The sequence below is a fragment of the Erinaceus europaeus genome, unplaced genomic scaffold (assembly GCF_950295315.1).
Source record: "Erinaceus europaeus unplaced genomic scaffold, mEriEur2.1 scaffold_698, whole genome shotgun sequence".
Lineage (NCBI taxonomy): Eukaryota > Metazoa > Chordata > Mammalia > Eulipotyphla > Erinaceidae > Erinaceus > Erinaceus europaeus.
Window position 1 is genome coordinate 32,119 of NW_026647255.1, and position 15,413 is coordinate 47,531.

General features: G+C 64.1%; 1 protein-coding gene and 2 long non-coding RNA genes across 3 annotated transcripts; 2 read left to right on the forward strand and 1 right to left on the reverse strand.

Annotated features, from left to right (window-relative positions):
- Window positions 1–8,366: 8,366 nt before the first annotated feature.
- LOC132536261 (uncharacterized) lies at window positions 8,367–10,005 on the reverse strand. Its single transcript, XR_009547913.1, has 2 exons — window positions 9,949–10,005; window positions 8,367–9,820 (listed from the first exon to the last, which is right to left on the reverse strand). It is a non-coding gene; the product is annotated as an uncharacterized LOC132536261 (long non-coding RNA).
- On the forward strand, window positions 9,325–12,826 carry SPACA7 (sperm acrosome associated 7). The gene is made up of 5 exons (XM_060183870.1): window positions 9,325–9,451; window positions 10,622–10,708; window positions 11,059–11,160; window positions 11,934–12,047; window positions 12,437–12,826. Exons 1-5 carry the CDS (start codon window positions 9,364–9,366, stop codon window positions 12,619–12,621), a joined length of 576 nt encoding a protein of 191 aa, XP_060039853.1. The 5' UTR covers window positions 9,325–9,363; the 3' UTR covers window positions 12,622–12,826.
- Window positions 12,827–13,813: 987 nt separating this feature from the next.
- LOC132536259 (uncharacterized) lies at window positions 13,814–14,478 on the forward strand. The gene is made up of 2 exons (XR_009547912.1): window positions 13,814–13,977; window positions 14,255–14,478. It is a non-coding gene; the product is annotated as an uncharacterized LOC132536259 (long non-coding RNA).
- The last annotated feature ends 935 nt before the right edge of the window (window positions 14,479–15,413 follow it).

The window sequence follows — 15,413 nt, forward strand, 5'->3', positions numbered from 1 at the left end:
CTGAGCGCAGCCCTGTCAGCCAGACCCTCCCTCAGCCTCAACCAGAGCTGGGTGGGGGGGCCAAGGGACCCTCAGGCTGTGGGACCCTCCCCTCCCTCAGGCTCCCTGTGTCATTAGTGACGTGTGTGTGTGAATATGTGAGTGTGGTGTGTGAGTGTGTGAGTGTGTGTGTGAGTGTGAGTGTGTGTGTGTGTGAGTGTGTGTGAGTGTGTGAATATGTGAGTGTGAGTGTGTGAGTGTGTGTGTGAGAGTGTGTGTGTGTGTGTGTGAGTGTGTGAATGTGTGAGTGTGTGAGTGTGAGTGTGTGTGAGTGTATGTGTGAGTGTGTGTGTGTGAGTGAGTGTGAGTGTGTGTGTGTGAGTGTATGTGTGAGTGTGTGTGTGAGTGTGTGTGTGAGTGTGTGAGTGAGTGTGTGTGTGAGTGTGTGAGTGTGTGTGTGGGTGGGTGAGTGTGTGTGTGTGGGTGGGTGAGTGTGTGTGTGAGTGTGTGTGAGTGTATGTGTGAGTGTATGTGTGAGTGTGTGGGTGTGAGTGTGTGTGTGTGAGTGCGTGTGTGTGTGTGTGTGAGTGTGTGTGTGAGTGTGTGTGTCAGTGTGTGTTTGAGTGTGAGTATGTGAGTGTGTGAGTGTGTGAGTGTGTGTGTGTGTATGTGTGTGTGTCTGTGAGTGTGAGTGTGTGTGTGTGTGTGTGTGTGTGTGTGTGTGTGTATATGAGTGTGTGTGAGTGGTTGTTGTTAAAATTTTCAGAAGCTCTGGCCGGGCGGGTCTAGCTTCACGGGCGGGTAACAGAGATGCGGAGACAACGGCTGGGCAGGGCAGCTGTATTTCTTTATTCAGGAACAACGATTCATAAACTAAGACAAACTAATCACCAAACAGAACTCTGCTGTCTCTTTGCGGCGGCACAAACTCTCTCTCTTACTCTCGAACTCAGGAACTCTCCAACTCTGGAACTCTCGTACTGGGGAACCCTCTGAAACTCTTCCACTGTGGAACTCTCTCTTACTCTGTAACCCTAAAACTCTCGAACTCAGGAACTCAGGAACTCTCGGACTCGGGAACCCTCTGAAACTCTGGCGGGGTTCCTTGGGGCGGGGCCAAGCGGGCCCGCAAAATTAGCAGGACTGATGCAATTCTCTTGGCGGGGGAGGGCTAGAACAAACCAATGTAAAGCATACGACAAGTGGTGTGTGTGTGTGTGTGTGTGTATGTGTGAGTGTGTATCTGAGTGTGTATGAGAGTGTGTGTGTGTGAGTGTGTGTGAGTGTGTGTGAGTGTGTGTGAGTGTTTGTGTGTGAGTGTGAATGTGAGTGTGTGAGGGTGTGAGTGAGTGTGGGAGTGTGAGTGTGTGTGTGTGTGAGTGTGTGAGTTGTGTGAGTGTATGTGTGAGTGTGTGTATGTTCGTGTGTGTCTGTGAGTGTGAGAGTGTGTGTGAGTGGTGTGTGTGTTGGTGTATGTGTATGTGTGAGTGTGTGTGTGAGTGTGTATGAGAGTGTGTGAGTGTGTGAGTGTGTGAGTGTGTGGGTGTATGTGAGTGTGTGTGAGTGTGTGTGTGTGTATATGTGTGTGTGAGTGGTGTGTGGGGGGGGTGTATGTGTGAGTATGTGTGTGAGTGTGTATGAGAGAGTGTGTGAGTGTGTGTGTGAGTGTGTGGGTGTGTGTATGTGTGTGTGTGTGAGTGTGTGTGTGTGTGAGTGTGTGTGTGTGAGTGTGTGTGTGAGTGTGTGTGTGAGTGTGTGTGTGAGTGTGTGAGTGTGTGAGTGAGTGAATGTGTGTGTGTGTGAATATGAGTGTGTGTGTGTGTGTGAGTGTGTGTGAGTATGTGTGTGAGTGTTTGTGTGTGTTAGTGTGTGTTTTGTGTGTGTGTGAGAGAGTGAGTGTGTGTGTGAATGTGTTTGTGTGAGTGTGTGTGTGTCTGAGTATGTATGTGTGTGTGAGTTTTGTGAATGTGTGAATGTGTGTATGTGTGTGTCTGTGTGTGTGTGTGTCTGCGTGTGTGTCTATGAGTGTGTGTCTGTCTGTGTGTGTTATTGTGTGTGTCTCTGTGTGTGTGTCTGTGAGTGTGTGTCTCTGTGTGTGTGTGTCTGTGTGTGAGTCCCTGCACCCAGGGCACCTGGATCAACTTCGTCACTTTGTGTGAGACACCGAGTTCTCTGGGAGAGACAGCTCAGCAGGGAGGGTGCAGCCTGGCGGTGGAGCAGTTCAGATGGGGCACCGCGCGGCGCCGGGCAGGGAAGGTCACGGCAAGAGGCCTGGGCGCGGCAGACAGACAGACGGGAGAACCGAAGGAGAGCGGGGATGAAAGAAGGCAGGACCGGCCGGCGGGTGGCGGTGCACCTGGGACCTGGGCGAGTGCCCACGGGACAGGGCACGAGGACCCGGCTTCAAGCCTCGGCCCGCGTGCCGGGGAAGCTTCACCAGCAGCGAGGCGGGGCTGCAGGGTCTCTGTCTCTCTCCCTCTCTGGCTCTCCTCCCTCTAGACTTCTGTTTCTCTCCAAAGCAATAAAGAAAAGACAGGGCGGGGGCGGGGGCGGGGGCAGGGGTGGGGGCTGGGTGGGGGCGGGGGTGGAGGCTGGGGCGGGGGCTGGGCGGGGGCGGGGGTGGGGGCGGGGCGGGGGTGGAGGCGGGGCGGGGCGGGGGCAGGGGTGGGGGCGGGGGTGGAGGCGGGGGCGGGGCTGGGGCTGGGTGGGGGGGGCGGGGGCGGGGGTGGAGGCGGGGGGGGGGGGGGCGGGGGGGGGCGGGGGGCAGGGGTGGAGGCTGGGGCTGGGGCGGGGTGGGGGCGGGGTCAGGGGTGGGGGCGGGGCTGGGGCGGGGTTGGGGGCAGGGGTGGAGGCTGGGGCGGGGGCGGGGGCTGGGTGGGGGCGTGGGTAGGGGTGGGGGCGGGGCGGGGGTGGAGGCGGGGCGTGGTCAGGGGTGGGGGCCGGGCTGGGGCGGGGGTGGGGTGGGGGCTGGGGCGGGGGCTGGGTGGGGGCAGGGGCAGGGGCAGGGGTTTGCGGGAGGTGGCACCCCGCCCTCACCGGCTCGCCCTGCTGGGCCTGTCCTGTGGCTGGGCCTGCCCCCACTGACACACTGAGGGGTCCTGGCCCCCGGCTGTGATTTAATTAGGGGTCCAGGCTGGGGCCGCACCTGCTGGTTAAAATTGCTGGTCGGACAATTGCGCGTGGCTGTGGCCCAGCCTGACCCCCACCCAGCGGGACAAAGTCCCAGCCTCAGTTAAGTGCCACTAATGGGACGTCAACAACAGAGTGACATTGCCGGCATGCTGGGGCAGCGGGACGGGAGGGGACGGGTGGGTGGAGAGGGCGGGCCGGGCGGCCGGTGGGGAGCAGGGGGGGGGGCGGCATCTCTGCTTCCCTGCTGCAGGGACACGGCCACTGAACACCACTGCCCACACTGCCTGCCCAGAGGAGAAGCTTCTAGAAGCCTCCAACATGGCGGCCAAGAGGCAGCTGCTAAGTCACCTGACTTGTTACCCCCATCCCTGCACAGGCTTCCCTCCAGGGGGACACGGGGGACAGGGACAAGGACAAAGGGCACAGAGGTATGGAAACTCAGGGACACAGCACAGGGGACAGAAACACAGGGCATGGGGGACAGGGGACAGGGACACAGGACATAGGGACAGGGGCACAGGGTACGGGGGCACAGGACATGGGGACAGGGGCACAGGGTACAGGGGATTAAGACACAGGGACAGGGACACGGGACAGGGCACAGGACATGGGGACAGGGGGACAGAAACACAGGGCATGGGGGGCAGGGACACAGGACATAGGGACGGGCACAGGGTACAGGGGCACAGGACATGAGGACAGGGCACAGGGGGATAAGACACAGGGACAGGGACACAGGACAGGGCACAGGACATGGGGACAGGGGGACAGAAACACAGGGCATGGGGGGCAGGAGGCCGAGGGGACTGGGACAGCGGAACAGGGGGACAGGGACACAGGGTACGGGGCACAGGACACGGGGACAGGGCACAGGACAGGGGGACAGGGGGACAGAAACACAGGGCATGGGGGGCAGGAGGCCGGGGGGACAGGGGACAGGAACGCAGGGGATGGGACACAGGACACAGGGACAGAGATGCAGGGTCCAGGGCGTCAGGGACTCAGGAGGACAGGACGCAGGAGGATGGGCACAAATGAGGGGGGTTCAGGTGAGGGGCCCTGGGCTTAAGGTGCAGGGATCCAGGATCCGGTAGGATGGGCTTGAGCTCAGGGAAGGGACCGCTAGAAGCTCCAGGCAGGAGGACCCCACCCCACAGCACTCTAAGCGGGGGTCACCCCCCAGGAAGAGCGTGTTTGTCACCCGTGGGGACCTGGACTCTAGCCGTGTGGAGACCATGCACGGCACCAGGACAATGTCCAGGGTGCTGAGCTCCCTCCCTCCTCTGTCTGAGGGAGGGAGGAAGGGGGCAGCCATGGAGGGGGGGTGAGCAGCTGCGGCTGTGACCCCACCCGACGGAGCCCCGGGGCGAGGTCAGAGCAGCCTGCCCCCCGTCTCCCCTGTTCCCCCAGGACCCCACCAGTGGCCCCACACACAGGAGAGAAAGGCCCCTGGATCAATAACCAGGAGGCCACAGAGGGCGGTCACCCTGAAGGGCACCGCGTGAGGGAGGCCACTGCTTGAACCCTGGGCCAATCCATCCAAATGGGATTAGGCTCCGGCCGCCCTGTAGCCGCATTAGAAGCTCCTACCTCTTTCTGGCGGGGGGGGGGGTGTCTCCCCAAGACGTAGGAATTGGGGGCAGGAGGCTGCCCTCTGCTCGCTGGGAAGACGCCCTCACCCCACCCACTGAGGCCACCTGAGCCCCGGGGACAAGGCTGCCCCCTCAGAGCCGCAGGGCCCCAGGGCTCAGCCCCTCCCTCCCCGTGTCTCCTGCTCAGACCCCCCCCCCCCCCCACACACACACACACACACACACGGTCAGCAGAGGAAGAACTTTGAGGACAGGCAGGGACAGGCCAGCCCTGTGCACGGGGACGAGGGGACAGTCACAGGCGTGGGCTGTGGCGACACCTGGGGCCAGTTCCTGGAGCTGCAGCCCCTGGCCAGCCCCGCAGGACAGACACCCTTGGTCCCCAGCACTTCAGAGCCAAGTCCTGGACGGAGGCAGAGCTCGGCGGTGAGCAGGGGCAGCTGGGGCCTCGGTGACCCCCACCGTCCCGTCCACCAGGTGGGGGCCCGTGGAAGGGGCAGGCCCACAGGCCACCCTCCTGCCCCCCAGCTGTCCGGCAGTGGGAACCAAAGGGTGCAGGGGTGCCGAGGGGCACGGCTGAGGCGGTTCACCTCCGGGCCACCCACGGTCTCAGGAGAGGCCCACCCAGGGCTCACAGCCCCCCACACACGGTCTGTTTGAGCTCACCAGTCCGGCTCTTAGGGGGAGGTGACGGGCCCCGTCTGGATTCAAGGGGACAAGCACGTCGGAGCCGGGAAGGTGGACTCGGTCTGGGCCAATGCCCCCCAGGCTCCGCAGGCCAGTCTGGAGCACCCAAGGGGCCTTGTTATAGGAGCGTCCGCAGCTCACCTTCCCGAGAAAGCAGCGTGGAGGGAGGGCCTCAGGAAGGCGCTGTGACAAGACACAATGCTGGGGAGGCAGAGAGACGGAGAGAGATGGGCCGGGCGGCACACCCGCTTAAACACAGAAGCGCAAGGACCAGGGTTCGAGCCCCTGGTCCCCACTTGCAGAGGGGAAGCGTCACGAGTGGTGAAGCAGGTCTGCGGTGTCTCTCTGTCTCCCTCCCTCCCTCTCCCCTCTCAGTTTCTCTCTGTCTTGTCCAATAATGTGGAAAAAATGGCCACCCGGAACAGTGGGTTTGTAGTGCTGGTGCTGAGCCCCTGAGGTAACCCTGGAGGAGAGGGAGAGAAGGAGAGGGAAAGGGAGACAGGGAGAGAGAGAGAGGGAGAGAGAGAGAGGGAGAGAGAGAGAGGGAGAGAGAGAGGGAGACAGGGAGAGGGAGAGAGAGGGAGACAGGGAGACGGAGAGGGAGAGAGGGAGAGAGAGAGGGAGAGAGGGAGAGAGGGAGACAGGGAGACGGAGAGGGAGAGAGGGAGAGAGAGAGGGAGAGAGGGAGACAGGGAGAGACAGGGAGAGGGAGAGAGAGACAGGGAGAGGGAGAGAGAGAGAGAGGGAGAGGGAGAGAGGAGAGGGGGGGAGGGAGATTAAGGATGGCTGGATGGTGGGATGGTTGGGAGGGTGGTAGATGGATACTTGGATGGGTGGTTGGAGTGGTGAATGAGTGATGGATAGACGGACGGATGGATGTGCAGGTGAATGGGTGTGTGGATGGATGGATGAAGAGAGATAGATGACAGATGAGTGACAGATGGCTGGATGGATAGACGGGTGGATGGATGGGCGCATAGATGGATGGCTGGATGAGGGATGGACAGATGGACAGACAGGTGGATGGGTGGATAGCGACAGCCTCAGGGCTCTCCACTCAGTCCTCCACCGGCTGCCTCCCCACAAGAGGCGGCTTCACGTTTCTCATCTGCGCTCGTGCTCCCAGGAGAAGGTTCCAGGGTCCAGGCTGGGGACGGCCCGGGCCGTGTGCCCCCCCCACCGCCCAGAGGGCTTGGCGTGTCCGCAGGGCCCCCGAGGGCCCCGGCCGGGCAGCGGGGCAGCTGGAGTCCTCCCGGGAGGAGCCGAGCAGAACAAGTGTCTGATGAGGAGGCTGCAGGGCGGTGCTGCCGGGCGGGCGTGTCTATTTAAAGCTCCCACAGACAAAAGTAACAAGACAATGACACAGATTGCGGGGCTGGAGAGCCGGCACAAACAACTCGGCAAACAGCCCCAAGGCCCCGACACCTGAAGGCCGTGCCTGACCGCACGCCCGCCAGGGGAGACGTCGCCCGGCGGCACATTAACCACTGTTTGAGCCCCGAATGTCTCCTTCCTAACAGTCCGCGTCCTGGCAGCCAGCGGCGCTGCCGTGTTGAAGACGTCGCTAATGTCCACATCCTCAAATTAGGGGTCTGGGCTCCCCGTCTTCGTAAGGAAACCAGCTGCAGACGTGCTGTGGGGGGGGTTGCCCCCCGGGTGTGGCCGGCCGCCGGCTCTCCCCTGCTCCAGCCCCCCCTGCCCCCCACACCCCCACCCCCTGCAGCAGGGGCAGCCTGGTCTACTCTGGGGGGCGAGGAGGTTCCCGCCAAGCCCCAGGCCAGCCATTTTCCCCCACAAGCACACTTGGGGTCTGGTGGGGGTGGGGGTGGGGGGTGGGGGTAGGGGTGGGGAGAGCCCCTTTGGTGGCTGTGTGGCTCAGAGGTTGGTACTGCCCAGAGGGTGGGCACAGCAGAGCTACCCAGCCAGGGCACTGCGCCCAGAGCCATGCCGCCAAGAGCCCTCCCCGCAGCCCCCAGCCCCCAGGTGACCCCCAGTCAGGATGCGGGGAGCCTGGCCCGGCTGAGGCGGGAGGCAGCCAGGGCCTCGTGACAGGATGCCCGCCCGCCCGAGTCCCCCCATTCTCCATCTCGACAAGGAAAGACAATGGCCAGCCCGGCACAGATGTGAGCCTCCCTGATGAGGGCTTGTCATCACAAAAGTGCTTCCAGCAGCACTTACCAACCTCGGAACAAACTCGCCCTCGTCCCTGTCCTGCCTAGAGGTGGCCAGGTGGGCAGACGGAGCCTCACGCCCGGGGCCGCCGCAAGCTTCAGGGCCAGAGAGTGACGGCGTGGACGCGCTCAGGGGCGCGAGAGTGGGGACCACCCCGGCGGGCGCTGAGGAGCACTCCTGACCCACCGTGTGCTCCCCGGGCAGTGCTGTGGGCAGGCAGACACAGGTCACGGGGGAGGCAGATGAGGACACCACCCGTGAGAAGCGGCCCCAAGGGGCCGGGCGGTGGGCACCGGGCTGAGCGCAAGGACCCGGGTTTGAGCCCTCAGTCCCCACCTGCAGGGGGAAAGGCTTCGCAGGCGGTGAGGCAGGGCTGCAGGTGTCCCTCTGCCTCCCCCCTCAATTTCTCTCTGTCTTTATCCAATAATAAATAAAGATTAAAAACCAAAGTGAGCTGAAGAAGACAGCCAGCAGGCGACAGGGTCTAGCTCCACTCCACACGCCGCCAGCATGTCCCCACCCTCCACCTTCCACAGAACCACCAGAACTCTCCCGAATCTCAGAAAGCTTGTTTGGGGCTGGGTGGGGGCGCACTGGCTGAGCACACTTGTTCCGGTGTCCGCGGACCCGGGTTCAAGCCCCTGATCCCTGCCTGCAGGGGGAAGCTTCCCAAGTGGTGAGGCAGGGCTGCAGGGGTCTCTCTGTCTCTCCCTCGCCACCCCCTGCCCTTCCTCTAAATTTCTGGTTTCTCAACCCAATAGTAAAGAAAGATCATTTAAAAATCTAAAACAAGAGAGAAACAGCTTGATTTTTTGGCTCGTTATCCAGGTCTGTGTGAGTCAGTGCTCTAGATTCCACATGACTGAAACCAGCCGAGGCGTCTCTCATCTCTTGAATGATCTCACTGAGCATCATCACTGCAGTCCAGTCCATTTTGTCCCAAAGAACACAATATCATCATTTTGATGGCAGAGTAGTACTCCATGGACTCTATATCCCATAACTTCTTTACCCAGTCACCTGCTGATGGGCATCCGGGCTGTGTCCACAGGGGGCCGGTGCCCCTTCCCATGAGCGTCTGAGTGTCCACGGGGTCCATGCTGAGAGGGGCACTGCTGGGTCGTGAGGTGACTCCATGTCTGTCTGTCTAAGGACTGTCCACACAGTGTCCGCAGGGGCTGCCCGTCTGCGTCCCCCCAGCCGTGGGCAGAGCCCCTTCTCTGCACAGCCTCTCAGCACCTGGTTTGCTGATTGGGGACATGCTGGGTTCATTCTGGGGGGGACACAATCCCCCACCCTGGGAGCCCCTCACTCCCCCCCCCCCCCGCTCCCTTCACAAGCGGTGCCCACGGCTTGGGTGCTGTCAGCCACAGCCTGCTGACGGCTGAGCATCCTTTCTGATGGTGGACTGAGCCCAGCTGCGGGCAGGGTCTGTGTCCACAGCAGGGTGGGGGAACAAACCTGAGAATCGCCGCGAGGGGATACTGGGGGGTGACGGGGGCCGGGGGCCAGTTCTACTTACGACCAAAGTAAAGAATGGGGGTGAGAACAGGTGGGGGCTCAGCCCCAGGGTCTGAGGGTGTATGTCCCAGACTCGGCCCCCACCCCGGGGAGGCCCTGGCGGAGACCACTGGTGCGTGTGACCCCAGCAGCGTCCACGCTCAGGCCACTTCCTGCTGTGACCTCACAGGTCCCGGGCACCCTCCCCCACCCACACGAGGCCACTTCCTGCAGTGACGTCACAGGCTCCAGGTTCCGAGACCCTGGCGACCAGGTGGAGGAGCTGAGCGGCTGGAGGAAGATGGCGGAGACTCGGGGGGCAGTGGTGACGGCGCTGCTTCTGCTGTGCTGGCGGGGGGCAGTGCCCCAGCCCATTAACATGACCTCAGGTGCCCGGCGGTCACCTGCGCCTCACCCCACAGGGAGGGTGCGGCCTCGCAGCCCGGGCAGGGGCGCCCATGGGATGGGGACGGGTGGGGGGGACCCTCCGGGCTGTCCCTGTCCCCACCCTGGGCCACTCAGCAGTTCCCGTCCTGCTGTGCCCTCTCTCATCCTGCCCTGGAACGTTCCCAGGGGCACCGACAGGAGGGGTCACAGCAGGGCAGGGGTCCCCCACCTCAGCTCCCTCTGAGCATGTGACCAGGTGCTGCTGTGTGCAGTCTGCCTGTCTGTGTGACAGGACAGGGACCACAGGCCAGGACTCCAGTGTCAGCTCAGGGCCCACGGCCGGACCCCACTGTCCCCAGCCGCAGGCCCCACTGTCCCCAGACCCCACTGTCCCCAGGCCCAGACCCCACTGTTCCCAGACCCAGACCCCACTGTTCCCAGGCCCAGACCCCACTGTCCCCAGGCCCAGGCCCCACTGTCCCCAGGCCCAGACCCCCACTGTCCCCAGACCCCACTGTCCCCAGACCCAGACCCCACTGTCCCCAGGCCCAGACCCCACTGTCCCCAGGCCCAGACCCCACTGTCCCCAGGCCGACCCCATGTCCCCAGATACCAATGTCCCCAGGCCCAGACCCCACTGTCCCCAGACCCAGACCCCACTGTCCCCAGACCCAGACCCCACTGTCCCCAGACCCCACTGTCCCCAGGCTGACCCCATGTCCCCAGATACCACTGTCCCCAGGCCCAGACCCCACTGTCCCCAGGCCCAGACCCCACTATCCCCAGACCCAGACCCCACTGTCCCCAGGCCCAGACCCCACTGTCCCCAGGCCCAGACCCCACTCTCCCCAGGCTGACCCCATGTCCCCAGATAACAGTCTCCAGGCCCAGACCCCACTGTCCCCAGACCCCACTGTCCCCAGGCCGACCCCACTGTCCCCAGGCCCAGACCCCACTGTCCCCAGGCCCAGACCCCACTGTCCCCAGACCCAGACCCCACTGTCCCCAGGCCCAGACTCCACTGTCCCCAGGCCAAGCCTCCAGTGTCCTTAGGTGAGAACTCACACCCAGAGCTCTGTGAGCTCCTGTCCGGGCAGGTGGGGTTCCAGAACCTTTTGGGGAGCAGTGGAAGTGGGCACCGGCTCAGCCTGGGTTCCCCTCGCCCCTCCCAGGTGCACCCACGGACATGCCACCCTTGTCCAAAGCCCAGGAGGACAGCCCTGGACTGTTTGCTAAGGAGGGTCCTCCTGCCACACCAGGTCTGTGGGTGTGGGGCTCCGCGTGCCCCACCGATCGCAGCTTGTGCAGGGGTGCAGGGAGGCGGCAGGTGTGGGCTGGTGTGTCCAGCAAGGGCCTGTGCCGTCCCCCAGTTCCCACAACCACCTGCCAGCCTGGGGCCCGTATCCCTGCCCAGCTCAGGTGGTGGGAGAGGAGGCCGGCTGTGTGGGGACAGGGGCGCAAGTCACAGCTCCCGTCAACGGTGTCCCCTGTGTGCCTGGAGCCTGGGCGGGCACCCACTGTTGGGGCCCGGCGGAGGCGGCCCAGAGCCCGTGGGGAGGGTGCTGGGGAGCATACCTCAGCCTCCCCTCTGATGAGTCTGCCTCCGAAGACGAGCTTCTCGTCCAAGAGATGCTGAGCGCAAACAAGTCAGCCGTGAGCGAGGCACAGACGACAGCAACCGCCCTGTCCACAAAGTTCCTCAAGGAGAAAAGCAAGTGTCCACCCTGGGGCCTGCGTCCCCCAAACCCAGGGCCCCGCGTCCCCACCCCCAGGGTCTGCGTCCCCCTCCCCCAGGGCCCCGCGTCCCCCTCCCCCAGGGCCCCGCGTCCCCCTCCCCCAGGGCCTGCATCCCACAACCCTGGGCTCCGCGGCCCCCCATACCCTAGACGTCCATGTCTCCTACTTCCTAGGGCCCCGTGTCCCCCACCGCCCAGGACCCCACATCCCCCAGGACCCCGTGTCTCCCACCCCCCACCCCGTCCCTGGGCAGTAGTGGCAAGAACCATCTATCCCCCCATGGTCCTGGGCGTCCCCAGAGCCAGGGCCCAGCCCTGTGGGCACACAGCTCCCTGCCCTGGGGGGGTCTCTAGGATGCAAACGGGATCCAGGCCCTGTAGGACCCGGGGCTCAGCACCCCAGGGCCCCCCACACCCCGCAGCTCTGAGCAGGGATGGTCACATGGTGGGGGACAGACAGACGCAGAAGTGGCACACACACACACACACACACACACACCAGCGCAGCCTGCACTGTCCCCAGCAGGGTCACACAAGAGGCTGGACAGTGGGGACATGCCCGGGATCCAGGGAGCGTGGAGGCCACCCAGGGGCCCTCCCAGAACCCTGAGCCATCTGTCCCTGGGCCCAGCCCCCGCACCCCGACCCAGTAGCATCCCAGCTGGGTTCCGGGGTGGCTGGATGCAGGGGCAGCCCAGCCCGGGTTCCAGAGAGTGACCGTGAGGACCCCGTGTCCCGTCTCTTAAAGACCTGGGTCTGGATGAGCCCTTTGCGCTGGGTGCTGGCATAGCTGAGGGCTTCCGGGCACCCACTGAGGGCCCACAGTTCTCCGTGGGCGGAGAAGACAAAATTCTCAACAGCGGTGAGAGGGGACACGGGGAGAGGGTGGGGACGGGACAGGGGATGAGGTGGGGGACTAGGTGGGGGTGGGACATGGGGGACGAGAAGACGGGGACCTGGCCGAGCTGAAGGTGAGGGGGGTGGGCCAGGGGCGGTGCTGACCACGCCGGCCTGCCTGTAGCTTCTGCCCTGTCAGGAGGTGTCCCTGAGGCTGTGGGTCCACCTGTCTGGCCAGGGAGCACCCCACGAGTGTCCGGGCCTTGCCTCCCCCGCGGGGTCCCTGGCTCCAGATGCTGTGGCTCTGCGCCGGGCCCGGGGGGCAAGGGGTCAGCCTGGCCTGGTCGGAGGCCCCCACAGTGCAGTGCCCTCTTGTTCACCCGTCCCTGCCCCTGTGCCCCCGTGTCTGCCAAGAGCCCACCATGGAGGACACCTTTCAAATGGAAGATTCCAGCACTTTCCGCGAGCCACCGTTCTCCTCGGGCAAAGAGGAAAAAGATCCCAAGGAGGGCAAGTTCCATCCCCCTGGGACTGGCACCCCAGCCCTGCCCGAGGGGGTGGCGTGGGGGGCCCTGGTTCTTGGGTTTCTGCGAGGCTGAGAGCAGCGGGCACTGCTCTGAGACAGAGCTGGTGAGGACGTGGACAGAGGGTCACACTGGGGGCGGGGAGCAGGGGGGTCACGGAGAGTGGATGCCAGGGCAGCCTCGCCCTGGGCTTCACACCCCACCCAGCTTTGCACACCAGCCGTTGGCAGAAACCGTGCCAGACACAGCCAGCTGCCGGGACTGCCCAGTGTCCTGTCTCTCCCTAGGAGTGGGCAGTTCTGGTGATGGCAGAGTCTCACGAGAGACGGGGTCTCCCCAGGGACGGGATGTCCCAAGGCACAGGGTCTCTCCAGGGACGGGGTCTCCCCAGGCACAGGGTCTCCCCATGGACAGGGTCTCACTAGAGACAGGGTCTCCCCAGGCATGGGGTCTCCCCAAGACGGGGATCTCCCCAGGGACACCCCACACTCGGCTCCATCTGTCCCCCACGACCCAGCAAAGCACTCCACAGGGGCTCCCCGATGGTCAGAGATGCTGAGCGCCTAGCCAGTGACCACACAGCACTGACCTGCCCTGGGGAGACAGTGCACTGGCTGTAGTGAGGGCCCTGCAACGACCTGGGTTCGAGACCCAGCACCTGGTGGCAGAAGCTCAGCTTTGGGGAGCAGGCTGTGGAGCCAGGGAGCGTCACTCATGCCCCAGCTGCAGACACCTCAAAGCTGATTACCTCAAGCACCAACGCCCGGCGTCCAGCCTAGGCCCCCACCCCTGCCCTGTCTACACCCCCAGTCCCCACCTGAGCCCAGGCCCATACCCCTGAATCCCCCCCCAACACATCCCACCCCCTGCCCCGTCCCCATGCCTGGCCCCCACACCTGCCCCGTCCCCATGCCGGGCCCCTACCTCCTGCCCCATGCCTGGCCCCCACCCCTGCCATGTCCCCATGCCTGGCCCCCACCCCTGCCATGTCCCCATGCCTGGCCCCCACCTCTGCCCCGTCCCCATGCCTGGCCCCCACCCCTGCCCCGTCCCCATGCTTGGCCCCCACCCCATCCTCATCCCCATGCCTGGCCCCCACCCTGTCCCCATGCCTGGCCTCCGCCCCATTCCTGTTCCCATGCCTGGACCCTGCCCTGTCCCCATTGCCATGCCCCCACCCCGTCCCCAAGCCTGGCCCCTGGCCCTGTCCCCATCCCTGGCCCCCATCCCTGCCCCGTCCCCATGCCTGGCCCCTGCCTGCAGGGAAGAAGGGTGCCAAGAATGACCAGTACAAGCTGTCTGTGCTGGACAAGATTCTACAGAACATGGGCAAGTCCTCAGGTGACCGCGGGGACCATGACCGCGGGGACTCCAGCTCCTGGGGGGCCAAGTCCTCAGGTGACCGCGGGGACCCTGGCTCCCTGGGGGGAGGTAAGTCCTCAGGTGACTGCAGGGACCCTGGCTGCTGTGAGGGGGTTGGAAGAGGCCACTTAGGACACCTGCTCTCTGAAGGGACTGAGACCAGAGACCAGGTGGGGTCAGATCAGGGACGCCGCCCCCACAGGCCCACGGCCAAGGAGTCCAGGTCACATGGCCCAGCCCCAGGAGCTAGGTTGACACTGGGTGACCTTGGGCGGCCCCTCAGGGCCAGGAGCCCCAGGCTCCCTCTCCACCAGCCCTGGAGCCCGGCCCCACTCACCCTCCGCAGAGGCACCAACACAGAGCTCAGGCAGGAGACGAGGGCCAAGCCCACCCTCCCCAGAAGCCCCCGTGTGCAGCTGACCTCAGACCCTGAACTGGGGACCCCGGGCTGGTGGGCGCCTGGCCACCTCAGCCGCCACCTCTCCTGACAGGAAACTTGGTGCAGTGAATGGCCCGGGGCCCTGAGGACGACCTGCCTCCCCCCCCCCCAATAAAGAGAATTGTCACATTCTGGTGCCTGGGCACAGCCTTGGGGTGCTCTCTGGGGACACGGTGGGGGGCGACACACGACATCTCCCCAGCGTCCCCCAGGGCAAGGGTGGGAGGCACTGGGTGCCAGGCTCACGTGAAGGGGGAGAAGCAGAGGCCCAGCCCCAACAAAACTGAAAAGCTGAGGGGCCAGGCCGGGACCCGGGACACCCGCAGGCCCTGGACAGACCTCATGGGCTCCCACTAAGCCTCAGGGAGACCACGCAGAGGGACAGGCAGACACAGTGTGTGGGGAGACCACGCAGAGGGACAGGCAGATAGTGTGTGGGGGGGACCACGCAGAGGGACAGTCAGACACACTGTGTGTGGGGGGGAGACCACGCAGAGGGACAGGCAGACACAGTGTGTGTGGGGGAGACCACGCAGAGGGACAGGCAGACACAGTGTGTGTTGGGGAGACCACGCAGAGGGACAGTCAGACAGTGTGTGTTGGGGAGACCACGCAGAGGGACAGTCAGACAGTGTGTGTTGGGGAGACCACGCAGAGGGACAGGCAGACACAGTGTGTGTGTGGGAGACCACGCAGAGGGACAGACACAGTGTGTGTTGGGGAGACCACACAGAGGGACAGGCAGACACAGTGTGTGTGGGGGAGACCACGCAGAGGGACAGTCAGACAGTGTGTGTTGGGGAGACCACACAGAGGGACAGGCAGACACAGTGTGTGTGTGGGAGACCACGCAGAGGGACAGGCAGACACAGTGTGTGTTGGGGAGACCACGCAGAGGGACAGGCAGACACAGTGTGTGTGGGGGAGACCACGCAGAGGGACAGTCAGACACAGTGTGTGTTGGGGAGACCACACAGAGGGACAGGCAGACACAGTGTGTGTGTGGGAGACCACGCAGAGGGACAGTCAGACACAGTGTGTGTTGGGGAGACCACACAGAGGGACA